Here is a 23,287-nt window from a genome sequence, read left to right as displayed (position 1 = left end):
GCATAGTGGATAAGACTCCCGACTCCCAATCGGAGGACCCGAGTTCGATTCCCGTCCAGTGCTTACGTCATTGGACAAAATGTTTTTACCCATCATGCCCCTCTCGACCAAAAAAGAAGACATGCTATTGACTTGATGGAATAAAAATTAGCTTGAGAACAGTAGAAGTTGTTCAACCCTATTTCGATTTCGACCAGTTATCACTATATTTGCTGTGTTATTACCACGTATATTGTTTTGTTTTCGCACATTGTTGACACGGTAAAAGAACTTGTTCTATTATTTGTGATCTAATATTCATGAATGAGAAGTATGAAAATAAATGATTTGAATTGAAAAAGTCATCACAGATTGATTATGGAGTACAGTCAAACATGTCATAGTGACCATCTGTCTATAGCGGCCACCTGCTGTATAGACGGCCACTTAACTCATCCCCTAGAAAAGCCACGTTCAACAACCTTGTCTATAGTGACCACCTGTCTACAACGGCCACTTTTTCCTTCTTCCTTGGGTGTCCGCTATTATAGACAGGTTTTACTGTATATGTATTGGCACTGAGCTCACCAAGACATAATGTTACACTTGCAATGTGTGACACAGTGGTATGAAATTACATCCCCGATCAGTGAATATACAGAGTTTATGTTACCTGTCTCTTAGTGATATTGAAGTATTCGTAGTGGTGAAGTTTATCCATAGCGCGATCTTCCACCCAAATCCACCATCGTTCCGAGCCGTACACGTGACTACATTTCCCCCAAGTGAAATCTGGCGTCACCTTCAGGCAAATCCGTAGCACAGATTGATCCAACGGCTGGAGTGAGACGCTTAGGTTAACGAGCGGTAGTTGGCGCGCTACCTCTTTGACGCGAAGACCAAATTGGATCTTGTCTAGCACACTCTTGTCCTTAGTGTGTCCGTACACCAAATTACCTGATGCATATGAAACGAGGATAAAACGCATAAAAAAAGTGTGGGAAAACAGTCTGATATCATATAAACTAATCTCCAGTGTATATTTTACAAACGATCTAGATATTCTGGCACTTCACTAGCGCGTATGTGTGTGTGTGTCTGTGTGGGTGTGGGTGTTTGCGCCTGGTGCGTTATGTGCTTATAATGATGTAACAGTAATAAAATGGAAAACGTGCATTCGTACAATTAGCATTAAATGCAATTTTCCGAAAAAGACTCTGATCGCTTACGTACTGTAATAGAACCAATGACAAAATAGAAAAAAAATATGATACGCGGAGATACGTGTTCAGCATATTCTTCTCATGCATAATAATAGAACATAAATAATCCACACGCTGCATAGTGTTCCCATTTGAGGTGAAATATGTTTTGGTGAGACTCTGTTAGACTACAATATCTCCCTTTGAGGAATATCTCATTTCAATATTGCCATGGAAACTATTATTATGTTTTTGTTGTTTTTTGTGTTTGTGTTTGTGATGTAATGTATTTTGTAAGGCAGCTCACCACAAGCTCTGCTTTTTTGAGGTTCTGCCTTCCTGTACAATAATTTCATGCATGTGATTTCCCACATGAAAAAGATGGAAAATAAATGTTTCACAAACTTGAACTTGAACTTGAACTTGAGAACTATATCAATGACAAATGATTATACTGCATCGTTGACAGCTGAATGTCAAGGCAAACCACGAACCTATTGCCAGGTCACTCATCTCCCTCAATTCTTCGGCGCCAAGGGACTGTTCCGATGGAGCAGAGGCAACGACTAGGGTGCACTCCCAGGACTCAAGTTGTGTAAGAGGGTTCTCCTTGGGCCATATTTTCTGATCCGCGGCCTTTGTATACTTCAGAACTTCATCAGCCATGTGCGGACGTCCTGCATTCACGGCCAACTCAAAGAGCGCCCGCATGAGGCGAACTGCATTCTACGGTAGGGATGGAGTTGGGTACCCCATGTATTAACTTCAAGCGAGTTGAGAAGTAGTACATTAAACACACACACACACACACACACACACACACACACACACACACACACAAAGTCTATCGCTTCACAACAATGCACACATCCTAATTCATAGTCTTGGTTCCTCTTATACCCTTAAATATACGGTAGACTCTCGCTTTCGGCAAATCATTTTTTTCTCTTTTTTTTTTTACTAAGTGCAGGAGATTCAATAAATGAGGTCAATTATGTTTATGTCTTGGCAACATATTGTGTTCCAAATTGCACAATGCTGCGACAGAGTTATAAGGATAGACCTGAAGATGGGTTATAAAACGAACACACACTCGATCATAGCGAACTGTAGTCATAATGGCATTGCCACAAGCTGTAAATATTCATGACCAATTTGAAAGAGCCTGTTATTGCAGCAGAATATGAGGAAAAACAATAAGAATCGCAAGATATGCATCGGCATAAACACCTTGATCAATATCCGGTAGATTCAGATTGCAGAATAAAAAAAAACAGTTTTCTCTCTATCACTTTGGTCCGAATTCACGAAGGTGGTGCCATCTTTGTCCATGGTTCAAACATGTACAAGGACCATAGTTTTGTATGGGGCGCCGATTATCGCATGGCCTATAGTTACGAAATCAGTCATTTCATCTACGAAATGACAATTTCGTTAACGAAAAGACCATGGGACACTTGGCGCCCCATGCGTTTGTCCATGGCTTTAACCAGTACCATGGACAAAGATTGTACCACCTTCACGAATTCGGGCCTATCATATAAGTACAGCTACCCACGCATAAGCACCCTTACCTGTGCGATGTTGTTCAAACTGGAGACCAGCGAAGAGTTTTTTGGTTTCACCTGCGAGATGTAAGTCTGCAAAAGGATATTGACCTTTGCGGGTCCTTTGCTGATGGGCAGTGGTGAGTTGGGTACATTGATCTCGCAATATCGTTCCTTGAGAGTCCCTGATTCTTTCTGCTCCTCCTTACGAACCTGCCGCATAAAGCCAGTAAGTAATGGGCTGTAAAGTTCTGTTTCAACTTCATGTGCATGATTACTCAACCATGGTTTTCCATCAAGAATGATTCGAAAATTTGGAGGGTTTGCTAAAATAAATGGGGGATGTGGGTAGATTGCCTGACCTTACAACAAGTGAAAAATTGCATGTAAACCTAAATCCAACACATGTCATGATATGACAAGTGTTGTATTTGTCACGTAATAATTTGTCTTAATTTATCAATGTTCATCCTGTAGATCATGTAAGAAAATGATGTTATTGTAATGGCTAGAAAAGCAGTGCAGCATTAAAAAACAAAAGCCTGCAGCAACATGGCCAAATATGGAGATTTTGCGATGCACAATGAAAGTAAAAGACAGTGATTTTAAATGTTTGTAGGAAGAGAAGACCCTATAAATGTGATGTCAAAATACAAGAAAAGGGTATCCCTGGTAGTATGCCTCATACTGTCTGGAATGTTGACGTCATTCACGGCGTCAAACACAAGTTTCTAGCTAGGTCAAAACAGGACCATTTCAAAGAATTTTGGTTTCCGTGGACAGGAAGTGATGACGTCAAGCGGAGGCTTGACCAATGCAAAATTAGATACTCGGGAAAGTTTTGACAGGCAGAAAACGTCAACCAATAAGAAAAGGGGCAGGACTTCTTTAAAAACTTTCCCGGAAGTCATCTCACTTAAATTGTTTTACATGGAGACCTATGGTCCAACAAATGTATAAATATACAATGTCTAGGTACAAAATTCAGATGCCAGGCTACAGTACTTCGAGATTGCGAAGTTAGAGAGTAGCAGAGTGTTATTTGGAATCAGTGTGATTCAGGGATTGTTGCATTTCGGCTTGGACGCAGCCTGACCGTCCAGCAGAGAATCTGGGAGGATTCGAGTTTAAACACCAACAACTGTTGTAAGTACACTATCATTTAATTGAAATTGTTTGTGCTTTGTAAATTTCTATGTAATTCCCGATATGGCATTGTATGTGTGATGTTTGTATGTCAACCCGAATTCTAATTGCATTATGAAGGAAATAGAGACCTAGAACAACGCTTAGATTTTAATGGGCTGATTAATCACCCCTACTCAACATTGAAAGATAATGATGCATTGTGAAACATTATTATGGAAATTATGTGTGGCTAATCAGTGGTAATATCATGGAATATAAATGTGTTTTGTTCAAGTTATATGAATAGAATCAGGAATAACCAAAGACCACAAATTATAAGGGAGGTATCATGTTATTAAATTAACAGGGTGTTTAGGGTTCCAGCAAGGACCGAGTTTAGGGTGCCAGAGAGGACCACAGTTCAGGGTTCCGACAAGGACCGAAGTTGGAAAGCCAACGACCAGATAGGGGAGACGACCCGCTACTTCAGGCAGGGCATCGTCGACAGCCTAGAGCAACCAAGCACGGGAGCTTCTAGAGTTAACAACTGAGCAGAGCAATCAAGCTCAAGATCAAGTGGAATGGGATATCTGTACTCAAGTTTGACTATGTTATTGTTGTAAACGACCACAATTTTGAGACCAGTATAATAGATCTCATTGATTGATATATTGTAAGAATACTGTGTGATTGGCTACTTATTTCGAGGCACATGAGTTGCACAAGTTGAAAGAGTTGATTGAATAAATGGTCCGCTAACAATTTGCTGCATTTTGAGAAAGTCAACCTTTGACTATATAGAAAAGATCCCAGTCGCATGGAGGACTTTGTTTCCCCACATTCAGAGGAAAGTCCCCTTTGACAACAACCATAAATGTGACACATTTGCCGATGATATCATGAGATCATCACCAGAAAAAGGGAACAGAAACACTCCTCGACGGTCAATTCAAGTAAATTGATGGATCGACCCATGGTTCCATAGAGCAGATTTGTGTCTTAATTTGTTCTTAATTATTGTTGATATGTTAAGCTTTTAATCAATTGACAGTGTCGAGGCAAGCATGAGATTTTCCCAATTGCTTCAATTGACAATGCCACAACGCACCTAAGTTCCGAATGTATAACCGAGGCATGTATGATCAAATGATATCAATTGTCACCTATATCTTAATACATGACTTTTGTAGAGGGATCGATCCCAACTGAGAAAGGGCATAAAATTTATTGATATTTGTCAGTCTAGGTCTGATTGGGAGAAGGACCTTAAGTTTGAGCTAAACATACCCAACATGCCCAAAGGAAACAAAATGGAAAATATTGGGCTGCCGCTGCAATGGCTGCAATGAATAATCTAATGAGGAAAGATGTAATTGGAGTGTAATTTTTTTTTTTTTTTAATGCAACTGGTCTCATCATCACCGGTCTTGCTCATGTATTACATCCAAGGAAAAGGAGAATACAGACATTAGGCAAATCTCACTTTGAGTCCCCACCGAAATCAAATGGTAGAGGATAGGCACTCTAATCTCTTTCGAGGTGCTAAACTTTTTTAAATTGAGGCGTTAATTAAATGAGATAATTTCTGAAGGCTGTCATAAGGATTACATCACAATACTTTTGACAATGGTTTGCTATACATGGCAAAGTCAATCAAAGTGTTTCTCAAGGAGGAGGCAAGAAACCCATAACAAAATGACACAAATCAGACCGTTTTGGAACCACGTCACCCCACGCCTTCACTGCAGAAACATCGGTGTTAGATTTAACACCATAGGTGTTGGATATGACACCGAGCAAGTGTCAATAGAGGATCACACCACAGGTGTAGAAAGCATGTTGTGACGGTGTTTAAAAGTGTTCACCTGGCACTTCGTGGTGTCAATTTGACACTATAGCTGTTGATATTTTTGGCACGGCGCATGATGTTGATTCGATACTGCTGATGTTTATGTTTAAGGTACAAAACACCCGCCCAGTGTAAATAGGAGACCATACCAACTTGCATTTAATACCGTGGTGTAAATGCGTTCATATCTATTTTTCAAAAATCAAGTAGGCCTACTTTATCGGAAAATTCTTGATCGTCTTGTTGAAGTTCAAAATCAACAAGAAGAACAGTAACTATACGAAACTATTAAAAAACATTAATATATTGAAATGACACCCGGAGGTTTTAATCTACCGACAAGTTAACACCATCTCGGTGCATTTCATAAATCTAACACTGGACCTTTTGCAGTGTAGTCTCACCTTGACGTATTTGAACACGTGCGCCTTACTGATCATGTCGAATATGTCTTCCTCGTCGCGAAATTTCGGGATCCTATCGTTGAACAGTCGAATGGTTCGCCAGGAGACGTAGAAATGACTCGCGATACGCCCAATCTCCGTGTACTCCAATGATCCCTTAACCTCGCCGGCTCTCGCCATCCTGGACTTTAGTAAGTCTGTCGCTGAGCTGGCCACCATACCTTCGAGGACAACATCCAATCTTCGATCATCCTTTGAGTAAAACCAAAAATGAAGCCTCTGAAATCAAGCTACATTCATTCTACAACTCAGTTATGGATCTTTTGATATCAAACTCAGCTGCTGAGGCAATATGTAGGTTTTGATAATTACGCACAAAATACAGTAACTCATATTTACCACGACGTCGGATGATAACAGATCGTATCCCTCCGGGTTGAGTCTCATTCGGGTGTAGAGGTATGTGTATTTTAGCCAGCGAAGAGCTTCCTCGGTGTTACTCACTGTACCAAGCACAATCTGTAACACAGGAAAATAACCGTCAAAACGATCGCTAAAATTTGCCTCTTATCTTTGGAGTTTTTGCAGTTATGCGAGACAGAGCTTGTATTAGCTCATTGCATTTTGGACAGTGTTATGAAATTGAGTATTCAACGAAAATGAATTGCTTTTGGAATGTTGAAACAGTGTGGTGTTTCAGAAGCATTTTCATCTTTATAAAAGGAGAATACAAGGTAGAAAATGAGGCACAAGAATGATTCCTCCCTACTATCTGCAGGGTGGTATTGTTGTATAACAATCGCAATGGTCACTTTGTCACATGGTGGTCCGTTTGGGGATTTCATTGACACTTGCGTGAGACCGACAAATTTTCCTAATTTCTCTGCTCAACAATGCATTCACACATAGATTTTGAAAACATTGGATTCGACAGAAGCATAATCGTTCATTTGATAGATAGACACACTTAATTCCTTTCTGTATAAAGGTAAATTCCATCTAGAGACCGTGGACCCCCCCCCCCCCCCCCCCAATTTGGGATCTTAAAAAAAATAGGAAAAAGTGAGTTAAAGAAATAACAAGACTCATAACTTCCGGGAAGTTCCGTCCTTATAAGCTTTCTTCCTAAGATGAGGGGGTACCATTAACCTTTGACCCCACAGCCCCATCCTAAAAAAGCCCCAAAACAACAACAACAACAACAAAAACAAACAAACAACAAAACCGTTCCCTCTGATCAGTGTACGTTAAAGGACAAGTCCACCTTCATATACACAAGGATTGAGAGAATGCAGCAATATTAGAAGAACACATAAATGAAAGTTTGAGGAAACTCGGACAATCCATTCAAAGGTTATGAATTTGTAAAGTATCTGCGCAGTCACTGCTGGATGAGAAGAGTACTACAATGTATGATACGTCACATTCGTGGAACCATAATAAGGAAAATAAATAAACAAAACTTCACTTTTTGAATGAAGTGCACATTTCTTCATTATGTCACTGACATAATAAGGGTGATATCATTCTCCTTCCTTCTGAAAGAGGCAAGTCAAGCGTTCCTTTATTATGCGAGAAAGTGAAAATATGGTGAATTTTGAATGTTTTCTTTCCATCGTTGCACACTTGTGAAATCACAAGTATGACAAGCTGCAGTAGTCTTCTCATTCGATCAGCAGTGACTGAGCAGAAACTTCAAAAATTCATAACTTTTGGACGAACTGTCCGATTTTTCTCAAACTCTCACTGCAGTGTTCTACTAATACGGCTGCATTCACTCAATACACAATGTTTATGAAGATGGACTTTTCCTTGAAGATATTGTGCAAATCAATACTGATACCTTTCATTGGCCTCATCACCAAAAACATTTACCTCAGCATTGAGATTATCTGTCAGTCTCTCCTCGAACTGGCTCTCGATCGGAGTTTGGGTCATGAGGAGCTTAAGGTAATGCGGCAGCTTAGAGTGAGATGTGATGATGTACCCTTCTCCGAAAGTATCATACTGAGGCCGACCTGCTCTGCCGAAGATCTGAAGCACGTCCAAAATACCGACGTCTTCATAGCGGGACTTCTCCGCGTTGAAATACTGCGTGCCCTAAAAGTATGGCATGACCACAGTTTGAATTCCAAATCACTTAATGTCATCTACATTGTATATTAACTCCCAGACGTTCAATTCCGGCGCTTATGAAATCCGTCCTTCAACCCCACCCCCCCCCCCCTCCTACTCTTTCTCTCTTCCATAAGGAACCTATTCTATACAATCTTATTATAGCCTTATCTGTTAATTCCTTCCACTAGTATATTAATTAGTTCTGTTCTATCTATCTATCTTGTTTTTAGACATTCTACCAATTGCACAGACACTTGGTAGTTCCTTTTTTTCCCGCCCAAAATGTATTGCGCCTGAGATTATAATTATAGATTGCCTATACTGTATCGCAGTTTGTATTACCGCTTACTTTAAAGAAATGTGACACAATCTCCACTTGTAAATTGTCTTGTTTTGCAGCTGTAATGTCATGAGTTACCCCTCCCCCCCCCCACACACACACATACACACACACATACACATAATTTAGTAATCGCCCGTATCCTGCCAGCTTCATGCAGGACGGTGTCTCACCTTCCTGCTTCATGTAGTAAGTATGGCTTCCAGACCCTCTGCTATTACTATTAGGACCTATTTGCTATACAGGATATTGACGCCCTCAACGTCGAAAAGTGGAGAAGGTTTAGGTGGATTTGCCTAATCGGCCAGAGTGTCGGGAGAGGCGACGACTTCATCGCAGAGGAGGGCGGATTTTGTAAAAGGAGTCCAGTTGGCAAAGGGTCTGGAAATCAGACTATGCTTCATGAGATCTCTCAGTTCACCTAAAGAAAGAGAGAACACATTTCTGGCGGTGGTGCAACGTTGCCATGGAAACACTATGGGGCGAGGGAAACAACACTAAAAGAGCAATTATCATCCTTTACAGCATTTTGTCCATACATCAGTCATCATACACCGAGTTTCTGAGCTCCGTGTACCTTGATAATGACGGCATGGGCAGGGAGGTTCACACCCCAGGCCAAGGTGGTAGTGCAGCACAGAACTCGGATCAGTCCAGCAGCGAAGTACTTCTCTACGAAGTTGCGGCCCGGCCTCGAGATACCGGCGTGATGGACGGCGAACCCCTCGGGCACCAAGTCCTTGAGAACGTCATCGCACTCCTCCAACTGTGTGGCGTTCAATAAGAACCAGGCGGATTGATCAATTATAAACTCTAAAAAAAGATCCGGGTCAGAACTGACCCGGAACCGGGTCCGTTGGGGTCACACCTCGTTCCGGGTCAAAAATGATTTGGAATTTGGTCATGAAGACCCCGAATGGGCTCACCCTGACCCAGTTCATGACTCTGAATGGGGTCATATCTGACCTGGTCCTTGTCATTTCTGACCCGGAACGGAGTGTGACCCGAACGGACCCTTTCTTGCTCAGTTCTGACCCGAATGTTATGAGCGTAAACTGTCTTTGCTTTCTTGTGTGTGTGTGTGCGTGTGTGTTTGTGTGTGTTTGTGTGAATTTTTGATTCAGAACAAAAATCTTCTGTGGCCTATCAAGGAAAAAGCTCGTTTGGGTTTTTTTTTTTTTTTTTTTTTTTTTTTTGGGGGGGGGGTTGTTGTTGTTGTTTTTTAACCATGCAGAGTCTGCGGACAGAAATAAGCTGCTACATCAGTAACGTCTTGAACCACTCTCAGAGATGCTATGTTCAAATAACTTTGACCCCCATCGCTATAGGTGCTTGATGGGGAAGCGTTAGGGATTTGTTAACACTGTACATTTTCAAAATATAAGCTAGCACTTCCAATTCGCTGAAAATTAGAATGTTTTCAGTTTCTCTTAGTCACTAGCTGTTTAAATAAAGATGAATTAGATAAAACCTCATTTTAAATCTCTTTGATTCTCATATCTGTGTGGCAGCACCGATGTGCAGGGTGGATCACTTTGATATTCAATTCAATACATTTCTATTCTATTTTATTGTCGATATATGGATATTTGTTTTGTTTGCTTCCATACACATTACATCAGTACATACATAGAATGCATACTTACAGAGCTATAAACATCTAGATACACAGACGTGATAGACATACTAGAAATATACAGCAATATACCATCAATATCAATGTCTGGAAATACATATAAACCTCATAGAATTCGAGAAAATCTTAATCTGTATAAAATTATATATTGATTAGTATCGTGTTAAGTGTAGTATGCGTATATACAAATATACATATATATATACAGTATATATATATATACTATATATATATACATATCGTATCAGTAATAACTTTATATTAGTTTTAAACAATATGAATGAATATATTTTATGCCAAAAAATGTATACAAATCTTTAATGTTATATACATGTGTGTAAATTATGTACATGTGTTTGAATGAGAAATATATATATATATATATATATATATATATATATATATATATATATATTATATAATGATAACTATGGCTACCACAAATCTATTATGATATAGAGAATAGAGTCATCTTTTTGTTTTCATAATTGTCACTGTCGACCCTGAGGAAGACGTATGCATTCGTCAAAAATTTGGTCTGAATAAATAGCACTGTTGGACTGGATTGCATAACTACCCTACTTCCTCATCTTTTCTTATATATATATTCATAGTTATATTTATGTATCATACCAACCTCTTTCATTGCTTTGTGGTATGATGCGTGTGACTGTGTAGAAAACAACGTTTTTGACCTGCTTCCAAGTCTTGTCAGCATTTCCTTCGCGGTGTCACGAGTGCCATTTCGCGAAAACACGAAAATTAGCACCTGAAAAACAACAACAAATGAATAAACAAATGTTAGAATATCAACTAAAATCTTTGAACATTCACCATGTTCATGGTAAGTGTATTGCCTCTCACCTGCAATTAATCGGACAGGACGTTAATGAATGAATCTTCCCATTAGGTGATAAACTCGGACAAGACGTTGAAGCAACTTTATTTAACAATCAATGTGAATACAATTCTCAGTCTCAATATGAAGTTTTACATTATTCATATTTTTGATGAATAACAGCACTTTGACTCGGCATAAAGAATAATTAACAAACAAGCAAATAGCACCTGGAATCAGTCTGTAGCTTACATTGAAAAAAAAAAAAAAAACCTGACAAGGTCATATTTTCGAAACAAACATGGTGTATGCCAGTTCAGTGAAAGCACGAAAATGGCAACAATACACAATGGTCCTTTAAAGGGACTGTACAGTACTGGTTGAGGTGAGGATTCAGGTTTATAACATTCCTAAGTGAGATAATGAGAAACCTCTTATGAAATATGATACAGCGTGTAATTTTAAGAAGGATTCAACATTCATTTGATGAAAATCGGTTTTCAAATGGCTGAGATATCTTAAAAAGTGATAATAATAAAAGGCGACAGGCCACGCCTTTTATAAGGATCTCTTTGTTTCACCTTGTTTTGGGATATCTCAGCGGCCATTCCAAAACCGATTTTCATCAAATATACTTTTGATACCCCTTAGAATTGCATGCTCTTTGACATCTCATAGAGTGGTTCTGAATATATCGCAAAACATTAAAAGCTAAATCCTCACCTCAACCAGAACTGTACACCCCCTTTAAAGGTCCTGTGTACTTTCGGGAACAGTGATTTAAAAAAAAAATGTTCAAGATATCACATTTGATACATAATGTGTAGGTCAGCTGTATCACAAACATCCTAGATCCTGCCATATAAAATTTTCGCAATAAAGCCTAAAATATATGAAGATATCACAGTTTTTCTCAATAAACCATTACTGTAGACGGTTGAGCCCGGAAACATTTTTATTATAACTAATTTTCATATTTTTCCCTATTTAACAATACTTGACTTCGATTATACTGATTCAAATTTTTACATTATAGTTGTTTCTATCCCTAACTCACATTTTTGAACTATTTTGAAGCACTAATGCTGGGTTTTTGTGTCATCTGCAAATTGTAAGTTATGCCTTTCAGTTCCAATATTAATATCAGTGTACTGACAAGAATGGTTCTTGCGTGATATTAGCATGAGAGGAGTTTATACAGTCGCATGCCCAGCATAAAAATGGCACTATTCAAATAAAACGACCAAAATTGGTCATCGGACTCGAACATTTCATTAGAATGGAGAATTTCAGTGTGATAGAAGCTGAGCTATCTGCGAGTTCTTCCACGAAACTAGGCAAAACATCATCGTGTTTTCTTCCTTGACCAATTTCAACGAACATTTATTATTCTTATTATCCCACCTTTGTAGGCCTATTTATGCCTTACTGTAACGCCATTATTTATACCTTCAAACCCATTACAACCTTTACAATCTCGGTCGTTGTTCTCCCAATGTCCTTATTGGTAGCAGTGTTGCAGCATATGGCCTTACTGTATTTTATTTAGTAACATTTATTTGATCGGGTTTTTTGATTTATTTTAATCGGTTCCCCCAGTCATAGTATGGTCTAAACATAATATCTGTATTTCATAATTCCCCTAATCTGATTTACCACGGGACCTAAGACTGTACAAGCTTGCTTTTACGCAGGCCCCATCATATTTCTCGCATTATGACAATAGCTCAACTCTGATGTATACAGACCTTGTATTTGTACCAAGACAAACTTTTGTTCATTCCGGCGAAGTTTCATCTAATTTCTCTTTTGTATAATTTTCGTATGGCATAATCATACATTTTTGTGCGCTATTTGTGAGAAATGTACTCTCTAAAAAAAATTGAGTGAAAATATTCACTCTTAAAAGCGTGAATACTAAAAAGAGTGGATTTAGAGTGAAATTGGAGTGAATTTTGAGTGAAAATGTTCAATTTCACTCATTTTGGAGTGACCTCAAGGATCACTCGAAGATTTTGGAGTGATCCCTGAGGTCACTCTAAAACGAGTGATAGTGAACATTTTCACTCAAAATTCACTCCAATTTCACTCTAAATCCACTCTTTTTTGTATTCACTCTTTTAAGAGTGAATATTTTCACTCGATTTTTTTTTAGAGAGTAAAACTAGATTGAAATTGAAATTGAAATTTGTGCACCATTAACTCATTGTCACTGCATGGGTTAACCGACCTGATGGTCTCCCTTTAGCAGCTTCTTCACCCTCTCGTAGCATATATTATCCTTTTGTAGTCTCTCCATCTCGCGTGGGAGAATAGCAGATTCCTTCACGCCGATCAGTGACTGCCGGAGTGGTACTGGGCGGAATCGGGCATCGAAGAAGAAAAGCCCCTTGTCGAGATCGACGTGGAGAAACTTGGCGACGTCCTTGTAGTTTGGCAGAGTAGCCGACAGCCCAACGATGCGGATGCTGTTATGATAGGCCTCGACCTCGATTTTAATAAATATCATATATATATATATATATATATATATATATATATATATATGTGTGTGTGTGTGTGTGTGTAAGATATGATATCATATATATATATATATATATATATATATATATATATATATGTTGAAAATTCACGTCTTATTGGCTTAAATATAACGAAGAATCAAGAACAAGTATAATGTGTTATTTTGCCAATAAAGAATGAGTTTATTAGCCTCGAAGGTGGAGGCCACGGAAAATTCGAGGCTAATAAACTCTTTCTTTATTGGCAAAATAATGCATTACTAGTTCTTCGTTCTTATATATATCATAGGTCCCAAAAAGAAATTACAACAGGGCCCTCCGCAATGATATCTTTAAAATAGTGAATCAATCTAACTACAAATTCAAGGTATGATACTATAACTCATTGCCCACATCTTACAGAAAACCCAATTCGATTTGCTTCAGTGGGCAAAGAGAAATGAGGAATTTTGTAACGGATGTCGGGAATCTCTTCCGTCCAAATTCTGTCTATTATTCACACACACGAGCATTGAATTGCTAAAATTGGAAGAATCAGACTCATGACATGCTTTACAACAATCCACATTTCCCTGTGACCGCTTAACCAAATTGAATGGGGTTTTCTGCAAAATTGAGCTAAGATGTTATATTTCAAGACCCTGCAGTAGCACTTAGACAGTTTGATTATTGGGTGTTGTCACTTCGAAAATCTTTGTAATTTTTGGGGCGACTTACTGCAGTATGTCCCCAAAAAATTACAATCAGATTTTCGCATTGATAACACCCATAATGATTAATTCTTGTAAATGCTACTTCAGGGTCTTAAAACATAACATTTTAGCTTTATTTTGCAGAAAACCCCATTCAATTTGGTTAGGCGGTCACAGAGAAATGTGGATTGTTGTAAAGCATGTCATGAGTCTGATTCTTCCAATTTTAGCAATTCAATGCTCTTGTGTGTGAATAATACAGTGTAGACAGAATTTGGACAGAAGAGATTCCCGACATCCTCCATGTCCTCTATACAAAATTCCTCATTTCTCTTAGACCACTGAAGCAAATCGAATGGCGCTTTCTGTAACATGTCGGCAATGAGTTATACAGTTGTAGTTTCATACCCTGAATTTGTATTTAAATTAATTCACTATTTTTGAAGATATCATTGCAGAGGGCCCCGTTGTAGTTTTTTTTGGGACATACTGTATGTATATATATATATAATATATCTTATATGAAGAACTTGTTCCAAAAGGAGGTAAATCCAGTATTCATCAATGGATTTAGGGCCTTTTGGTTGAGGCTCTTCATATATATATAATATATATATATAGGCATATATATATATATATATATATATATATTATATAGTATATTACATCAAACACTAAGAAAATTCGCCGGATAAGATCATCATTGAAAGAAGAGAGTAACACCTTTATGATCCATTACTCATTTGCATTGCACGTCCCTTTCTATCTTTATAATACGGTATAGTTGGGCCTTTTTTTCATTCATCGACTGGAAGGGTCCTTGAGGTCAAGTCTCTATTGTTGTGCACTGATACATACCTTGCAACACACGTATGCCAACATGAATTTAAACTCCTTAGCAATTGTCTTGAAAGGATACGCGGGTAACTATTTCTTGTTATGTTTAATTAGCAAGTTCAGTGCATCACAGCTTTTAAGAACAAGTGCTACTGGTAATCATTTTATTTTTGTAGTTTTTTTTTATGGTTGCCCTGTGGTTGATGAGAGAAAAATTGAGGAAGGAAAGAAAATGGCAGAACGTAAAAAAAAGGAAAGGCATAAGAGTATTCATCAATTATATTTAGATTTATGACGAATTTATGAAAGAAGTACTACATAACTCCCCTTATAACGAAGTCCTCTGGACCGGCAGTTTTCTTTCTTTATATCGAAAACAAATAAACAATAAAAACACATACAGGTGATAATGTTGGGGCCTGAATTTTAATTCGTTGTAACCGGAATTCCGTTATATCCGTGTTCGTTTTAACGGGAGTGCACTGTATTTTGCAGGCCGTGTCTTCCCACGCTTTGCCGGAAAATGGACTCATGCAAGGTTGGTGATAGCTAATTATTGCCTAATACCATGCCTCAAATGAGCTTATATCCTACCTGTCTCAGAGTTCGTGCGACCAGGCATTCGATGACGGCTCCCCTGTCTTCGTGCAGGAGATGGACCTCATCGATGATGAAGAGGTTCACCAGATGGATGAGAGCGGCATCGCCCGTGCTCTTCCGAGTGATGCCGTCCCATTTCTCGGGAGTGACGACGAGCATCTATAAAGATTGTAAGTTGGCTGTGAATTCGTGTAATACGCAATTAAGCAATCCAGAGGGTTTTGGGTGTTGTATTAAGATCTTAGTTTACATGTGTAATGTTTGCAGGTTAGTAGGACAATTAGTGTATAATGCAGTCAACCCAAAAGGTCGTAGACAGTAATTCTTGACACTAATTCATGTTTGCTATGGCAATGGTGTGATGTACCTTTGCTACGAACGCGCATTGAGAGATTACAATCATGTAGACATGAGTGGTAGACGAGTTCTACTGCACGCATTATCGCCGCCGTAAACGTATATGTTCCTTTGGCTCTTTGACAGTAATCGTATTTCCTATTCAGTCAAAGTCAAGACATATCACATGGTAACACATTGATATAAATGCAACAGACTAAACGATTCTGGATGATGTGAATTAAGTTCCAAGATGTAGATATGATCGTAAATGCTGATGTAAGGTTCTGGGTATGATAAATCGTATACTTTGGGAGAGGCTCGGTGTAGGGTTTTTGATACTTTGTAGTTTTCGTTTCTATCATAACGCAAGATAATACAGTGCAGCATTTAACAATAATCTGAGGATTCTAGGTAAACGCAAATAAATGTATTTTTTAAACAAAAAGTTAGGCCCATTAGCTGCACGTATAAGCATCAATAAATTCTCAATACATCCTTCATAGTAGAACCCGTACTATACTTTGTGAGTGTTGCATAATAATCATCACCACAGATAAGACGTAACCTAACCTAACTAACGCAACCTATAACTATCAACGGGTTCATTGTATTAGCATGTCGTATGCAAATTGCTGGAAAAGGGGTCGAAGAAGAGGTTCAGGATGTCATTCTGTTACTCGTCATATATCCTGTAAATGTCTACAAGATACACCTGTCATTCTTTAAACAAAACCACTAACCTGTGCCTCCCTGGTCTCCGTGACTGAGAGCTGTGTGTCCCCCGTCAACTCCCGCACGGTGATGCCCAGCGGCTTGAGGCGGGAACCGAATGTCTCGACCATCTCAGCTGCCAGTGCTTTCAGTGGTGCCACGTATATGATCTGAATTATTCAACGGAAAAATTGGGGGGAAATGCAGCAAATATAATTTATGTATACTTTATGCTTATAATAGAAAGATTTTAAAATCGCAAATCTTTGCTCCTCGCCAAATTCGCGGCTTTGAGGTTTGATTCTAAAGCCAGGCTGACACTTGCACGACTTTTGGCCACGATTTTGTCGTGGCAAATCGTGACCAAAATTTTGAACATTGCAAAATTCTCGTTCCGACATGGCACGCAGGTCACGACGGGTCTACGCACACTTCACGCCAGTTTACGACTAGTTTGCGCACTGGCACGACTCGAGTCGTGCCAATGCGTGCCACAGAAAGTGTCAGCCTGGCTTAAGTTTGATTTTATTTCTAAGTTTGCTTTTAAATCTATATGATTGTGTCTTTGTGTATGCTTGTAGAACACGAAAGGGAAACTGAAGGAATGCATTTCTTCGACGCTAGACACTATTCCTTGAATAAACGAAAGCAAGTAAAAAAGAAGTGTATCCACAGATAGATGAATAGATAATGGATAACTAAATCCAGAGATGAATGAATGAATAATCTTTGCTAATGAATAATTCATGTATCAGCTTAATTAACCCGTTGAGGATGGGCTGATTTTGTTACAAAACGCATTTTCAATAGACATTTGTCGGAATATACTCAGGACTCGTCCTCAACGGGTTAAAAGGCCACGCACCTTGAATTCATCCGTTTTGACCACACCGTCACAGATGTGCTTCCTGACTTCGTGCAGGACCGCCAGCATGGCGATGTTCGTCTTCCCCGCTCCCGTGGGGGCGCAGATCAGCAGATTCTCGTCGGTGTTGTAGGCGGCGTCGAACGCGATAGTCTGAATGAGATTCAGTGTTTCTCTCCCAGCAAAGGCTAACCGACTGACCTTTGGGGTTTAATGTGACGTGGCAGAATCAGTGTTAGTAGAGAAAGCTACCAACATGCGTCTGAAGACCATGAAATACTGACTGTAAGCCTACACAGAATTTCGTTGCACTAAGCCACGGAAATCCTCGTAAATCGTAAGATTCATTATGCAGCTATGTCCCAAACACATTACAACAGGATTTTCGTGTTGATGACTTCTAATATGATTAAATTGTTTAAATGCTATTTCTCAGGGTCTTAAAATATAACATCTTAGCTATATTCTGCAGAAAATTCCATTCAAGTCGGTTAAGTGGTCACAGAGAAATGTGAATCGTCGTGATAAAGCATGTCATGAGTCTGATTCTTCCAAGTTTACGACAAAATTTGGATGCTCTTAGAACTGGTGTGTGAACACAAAAGACTGAACGTGGAGGGAAGGGACTCCTGACATGCTCTGTAAAATTCCTCATTTCTCTTTGACCACCGTGAAGCAAATCGAATCGAATTTTCTGTACGATGTGGGAAATAAGTATACTTTCACACCCTGAAATTATATGTGGATTGATTCAATGTTTTTAAAGTTATCGTTGCAGAGGGTACCGTTGTATTTTTTTTTTTGAGGGGGACATGCGGTGTAGTTATTATATTATTAATCTAAATTTTATATAGTATTATATCATTTATCTAAACTTAATCTTTACATGGAAGGGAATCATTCAAGGTGTCTTACATGATTGATAAAATATAATGATCAATCTATTTTCACATTGCATGTGATTGCAGTCATGCAGGATCTATACCTCATCCAACTCTGTGATCGGAACCAAATCCTGCTCCTCTGCGGCGAGAACAGACTCCGGCGGTGGCATGACGACCTCCTCGTACGAAGGTTCGTCGAAGTGAATGCATTTCTCCGGTAAGTCGATCTGTGAAGTAAATGATAATCTGATGAAAACACTTTTGGAAATTACACTGGGGGGGGGGGGGGGACCCTTGAACTTGCCCACTATCCCCCCCCCCCTCCCCAGCCACTCACTAGCGTCAAATTGTACCCCCATAGCAATTAACGACTACGTTGATGGTGTAAGAAGTGTAAGATTTGGCAGCGTGCATTATTCACTCTTATTACAGTCAAACTTGCCTTAGCGGGCACCTGCCGTATGCGGCCACCAAAAATGAATAAACGATAATAATAATGATAATAATGATGATGATGATTTTGTTTGTTTTTTGTTTTTTATTGTTCCATATTCCACATTTCAACAAATACATAAAACATAAACATCACAATACAAAAGCCTGGATGAATTGTCAAGTACAGCTTAGAAGACAATAAAACATGTGAAATATGAGGAATCTACATAGAAGCATTGCTTGTAGGGTGTAGATTCCCAGATGCGGATGTGAGATTATTTCTTACTTGGTATATGTAATTAATTAAAGGAATGACAATTTGTGAATTGGAGAAATATAAACGCCAAAAAGTAAAAAGAAAAAAACAAACAAACAAAGAAAACAATGTCCGCGGCACAAGACTTCTTGAGAGTTGCGTGATCACCCGAGCGAGGTACAAGTCAGATGCAGTGTACAATAGCAGAGATACCAAATGTGTACAAAGGAAGTTCAGGAGATAATACAGAAATCACGAGCGATGCACATGTTACATAATCGATAATGTCAGTAATGTGAAGTATGAACAGAGAATGTCGAGGAGGATTGAAGAATAGCTAGAGATATGAATTCAGAAAAAGTAGTTTAAGTTTATGCTTAAATGAATAAAGAGACTGAGATTGGATTATTTCTCTATCCAACTCATTCCAAAATTTAGGTCCTGTAGTGGTTATTGTTTTTAAAGCAGATACGGTGATGCAGATATGAAATAAAGCAGATATGATGATGATGATGAAATAATGATAATAATAATAATAATAATAATAATAATAATAATGATAATAATAATAATGATAACAAATCCCCTGAGTGAAAAGCCATGTTCAAGACCCTGTCTATAGCGGCCACTTGTCTATAAAGGCCCATTTGTTCGTCTCCCTTGGATGGCCGCTGTAGACAGGATTGACTGCATTATCACTGCCATTTCATTATATCTCCAACATTATCATACCATGACACATGAATCCATCCATATGACATCGTTTATTGCTTTCGCATTAATTTTACACAGAGGTGCGTATAGTGAAACAATCGTATAGGGGACAGACACAGTTATCATACATTTAAAAGTTGCAGTATTTGCCTATTATAGAGGGACAATTAAATAATTCCTCACCCAACCTTTAAAAACAGGTTCGAAAATACAAACGACTTCGTTTACCTTATCTTTAATAATTATCTCGCTCAGGGGGAAAGGTATATTACATAATTATACTGATTTTAGTGTGACAAAGATTATGTCGGAAAAGCTTTTACCGACTCACAGATATAACCTGTGTATATGTGCTACATTGAGGTTGATTTGCATATAGCGGCAACTGTGCAAGGCAACAGTAGTAGGATAAGAGTATAAATCAACAACAGTTACACTCTAGAGTGTATAACTGAAGTAGAAGCACTTGTAGATGAAGAAGAAGTTAGAAGTAAAGTGATATGGTAATAGAATGGTTATAGAATAGAAAAACACGTCGATCACTGTTGTATTAGAAGCAGCAATAATGATTTTCACCGAGGTAATGCGACTCTTTATATAGTGATGATGTGATCATGTAAGTGATCCAGAAACTCGCAATAAAATCTCCGATTCTTACAGGCGTTTCGGCAACAACGAAAGTGGCGCATTTTTCATCGGCCATGCTGTCATTTATGTTTGGGTAGATGATCTCTCTTTGTCTTCTTCTGGATGTCTGGTGAATTGGTTTCCTATCGAAGGGAGAAATAATCAATTTGGATGAGTTTAAAAAGTACTGTTTCCCATTGGGAGAAGTGATTGCATGCTGTGTAGGTCAGTTGTATCACAAAACATCCCACCATAATAAGAATTTTGCAATAAAGCCTAGAATATAAGGAGATATCACTATTTTTCTCACTAAACCATAAATAGATGGTTTAGTCTAGAAACCATCTTATTAAAACTATGGTTCACATTTTTCATATTCAACTACTTAGTGTATTTGACATTGGTTATAATGAATACAATTTAACATTTGTTGTTTCTATCTCTAACTCACATTTTTAAACTATTTTGAAGCACTGAAGCTTGGATTTTGTTTCAACTGCAAATGGTAAACAATACCTTTTATTATTATCTTACGGTATCCCTATAAATGTTATAGAGGAGGGAATGTATGCCACATAGGTTTTTGTTGTTGTTTTGCTTTCTTATCAATCATGCTGCCAATGGGAATCAAAATCAAGGTGAAAGGTCAAATAAGCCAGTTCGGAGATAGCTCATGTGCACATGGGTACAAATGACCTTTCATTTTTCTCAGTTGGTTGGTTAGGCATTTCACTCAATTCAAAGCGACATAATGCAGCAGATTGCCCAACATAGCAATTTATGGAACTCGTATTCTAACAAAGAATGAACCTGTGTAGATGAAGTGACCAGAATGGTTCATCAATCAACACTTTGGGAAGCATCCATTTCATTGTATTAACAAACTTTTTCTGTTAACATTGCCAAATACCAGGCTTGCTGTCAGGTGGATGTACAGGCAGGCATCATTTATAAGGATTACATGAATGATCATAGCATTATAAATGCTCATCTCAGTCATATTAAAAACCAACCTGTCACTCGGTACAAATGACTTTTTTTTTTCTGCTCATGCTCAAACTGAAACCCCGAACTGGCTTATTGGGTCACTGTCCCTACTTGTGACTTTCTGACACAATAGTGCACCAGAGATTTAAATTGTCATGATAAATTATTTAATTGCAGGAATGAAGGAACCTTGAAGCACTTAGATCTATGAATTAGTAAGATTTCAACATTTTCGCTTAAAATCTCACCCTTGACCCTTGACCCGGTGGCCCACAACTTCTTCCAAGTAATCACCATCTTGTAATGTGTATACATATCAGTGTTTATGACAGCAATTGAACCATTTTGAAACTACGCAAAATACAGTGACACGTATGTTGTCTAAAGCACACTTGACTTCAGACTGTCAGACCCAAAATCGATGCCTGAAATTATTACACAGGCAACGTATGCATATAGCATGCGTGCAACATCGCCACAGTACGAACAAACAGTTATGTAAGCATAAGATAGTAACATTTTAGCCTTTTAATCTGACTTTTTTTTACCGTTGACATTTGACCCCATGACCCCAAACAATCCAAGAGACTCATTTTCAGGCAATACAATTACATGTAAATGTTTAGAGTTCATGAAGAAACTATGAGCCAATATTACCGGGATATGGAGAAAGCGATAAATTTCAGCATTATTTTATACTTGACATTTTACCTTTAACTCGGTTGTCCAGATCTTTCTCTAGAGAATTTTTGTGCATGTGCACACTAAGCATCATGAAAAAACCTTCTGGCATTGCGGAAATACTCGACTAAAGAGCAAAATTTGAGAATTTGACCTTGCCCCTTGAATTTTGACCTTGAGCATGTGTGCCCACAAGTTGATAAGTACGTACAGCTTCGTCACCTCATAATTGTGCAAATATGCCCCAAGTTTAAACGTGATGATGTATGAAACTATTACTAGAAGAGATCGTAGAACAAAATTGATTACGGACCGGTCAGAAAGAAGGGGGGGGGGGGGACGGACAACCCGTAAACATAAGGGAGGGAGACATATACTATATAGTAAATACTTCAAAAATCATCTATGTTCATTGTGGATGTGTGTGAGGGGGTGGTATAGTGTATTGCTTGCATTAAGCAAAACTTTTGTGGATTTCTATCTATTTTGTTTCATTTTTCCTCATTATTTACTTGACATTTATCAAAACTGGATGGCATGCTATTACCTGATACCAGCAAGAATCTGATGATCGAATTCCACTCCATCGCCGTCCTTTCCACCCACAGGTTCTTCCACTTTGGGGCTTTCCTCATCGACATCATCATCATCATCATCATCATCTTGATCAGCTGCAGCTCGGTGAGTTGATTTGGTGGTGTCAAACACGTCTTCGTCGACGTCACTGGAGAAAGTTGCGCCGTCGTCGTCACTAACATCATCGACGTCGCTGGAGGAAATTGTGTCGTCGTCGCTATCATCCTCGGTGTCGCTGCTGTCACTTTTCGGGTCATCGTCAGCGGGTGGCGAGCGTTCGAATGATGCACCGTGACACCGTCGAGGACGTACCGCAGCATATCGATTTGGTGTCGTGTCGCGGTATAACGCGCCCAGTCCCACTTCAATTACATCAGGCAGCTTAATATCTATTATTGGCAGAAATCTCGCCTCAAGTTGAGCACCAGAAAGTTCCGTCGTGTCACTGAGTTTGAGAGAATCTAGCTCTGGCCCCACTACAGAAGACAGAATCCTCTTAACCGACACCGGAATATCTAGC

The 23,287-nt window shown here is 38.8% G+C and overlaps 1 protein-coding gene across 1 annotated transcript; it reads right to left on the bottom strand.

Annotated features, from left to right (window-relative positions):
* Positions 1-1,616: 1,616 nt before the first annotated feature.
* Positions 1,617-23,087, bottom strand: LOC139724623 (activating signal cointegrator 1 complex subunit 3-like). Its single transcript, XM_071635759.1, has 15 exons — positions 23,080-23,087; positions 22,739-23,011; positions 20,555-20,666; positions 18,593-18,718; positions 17,608-17,808; positions 16,772-16,912; positions 15,687-15,851; positions 13,272-13,529; positions 10,841-10,972; positions 9,145-9,333; positions 7,985-8,209; positions 6,509-6,628; positions 6,110-6,361; positions 2,756-2,941; positions 1,617-1,907 (listed from the first exon to the last, which is right to left on the bottom strand). The coding sequence occupies exons 1-15, from the start codon at positions 23,085-23,087 to the stop codon at positions 1,617-1,619; spliced, it is 2,679 nt and encodes an 892-aa protein (XP_071491860.1).
* Positions 23,088-23,287: the final 200 nt, after the last annotated feature.

This window comes from Diadema antillarum, unplaced genomic scaffold (genome assembly GCF_040938485.1).
Source record: "Diadema antillarum isolate AM-2024a unplaced genomic scaffold, OU_Dant_1.0 scf00000015, whole genome shotgun sequence".
NCBI classification, from domain to species: domain Eukaryota; kingdom Metazoa; phylum Echinodermata; class Echinoidea; order Diadematoida; family Diadematidae; genus Diadema; species Diadema antillarum.
This window is presented reverse-complemented; position numbering and strand designations above follow the sequence as displayed.

What these genes read in the sequence shown, in the direction of transcription:
- LOC139724623 (XM_071635759.1), bottom strand. An exon ending in TCGTTGTTGCCGAAACGCCT is followed by an intron (nt 18,719 to 20,554) that starts GTAAGAATCGGA and finishes TTTACTTCACAG; the next exon opens with ATCGACTTACCGGAGAAATG. An exon ending in ACGTGTTCAAATACGTCAAG is followed by an intron (nt 2,942 to 6,109) that starts GTGAGACTACAC and finishes TTTATGCGGCAG; the next exon opens with GTTCGTAAGGAGGAGCAGAA.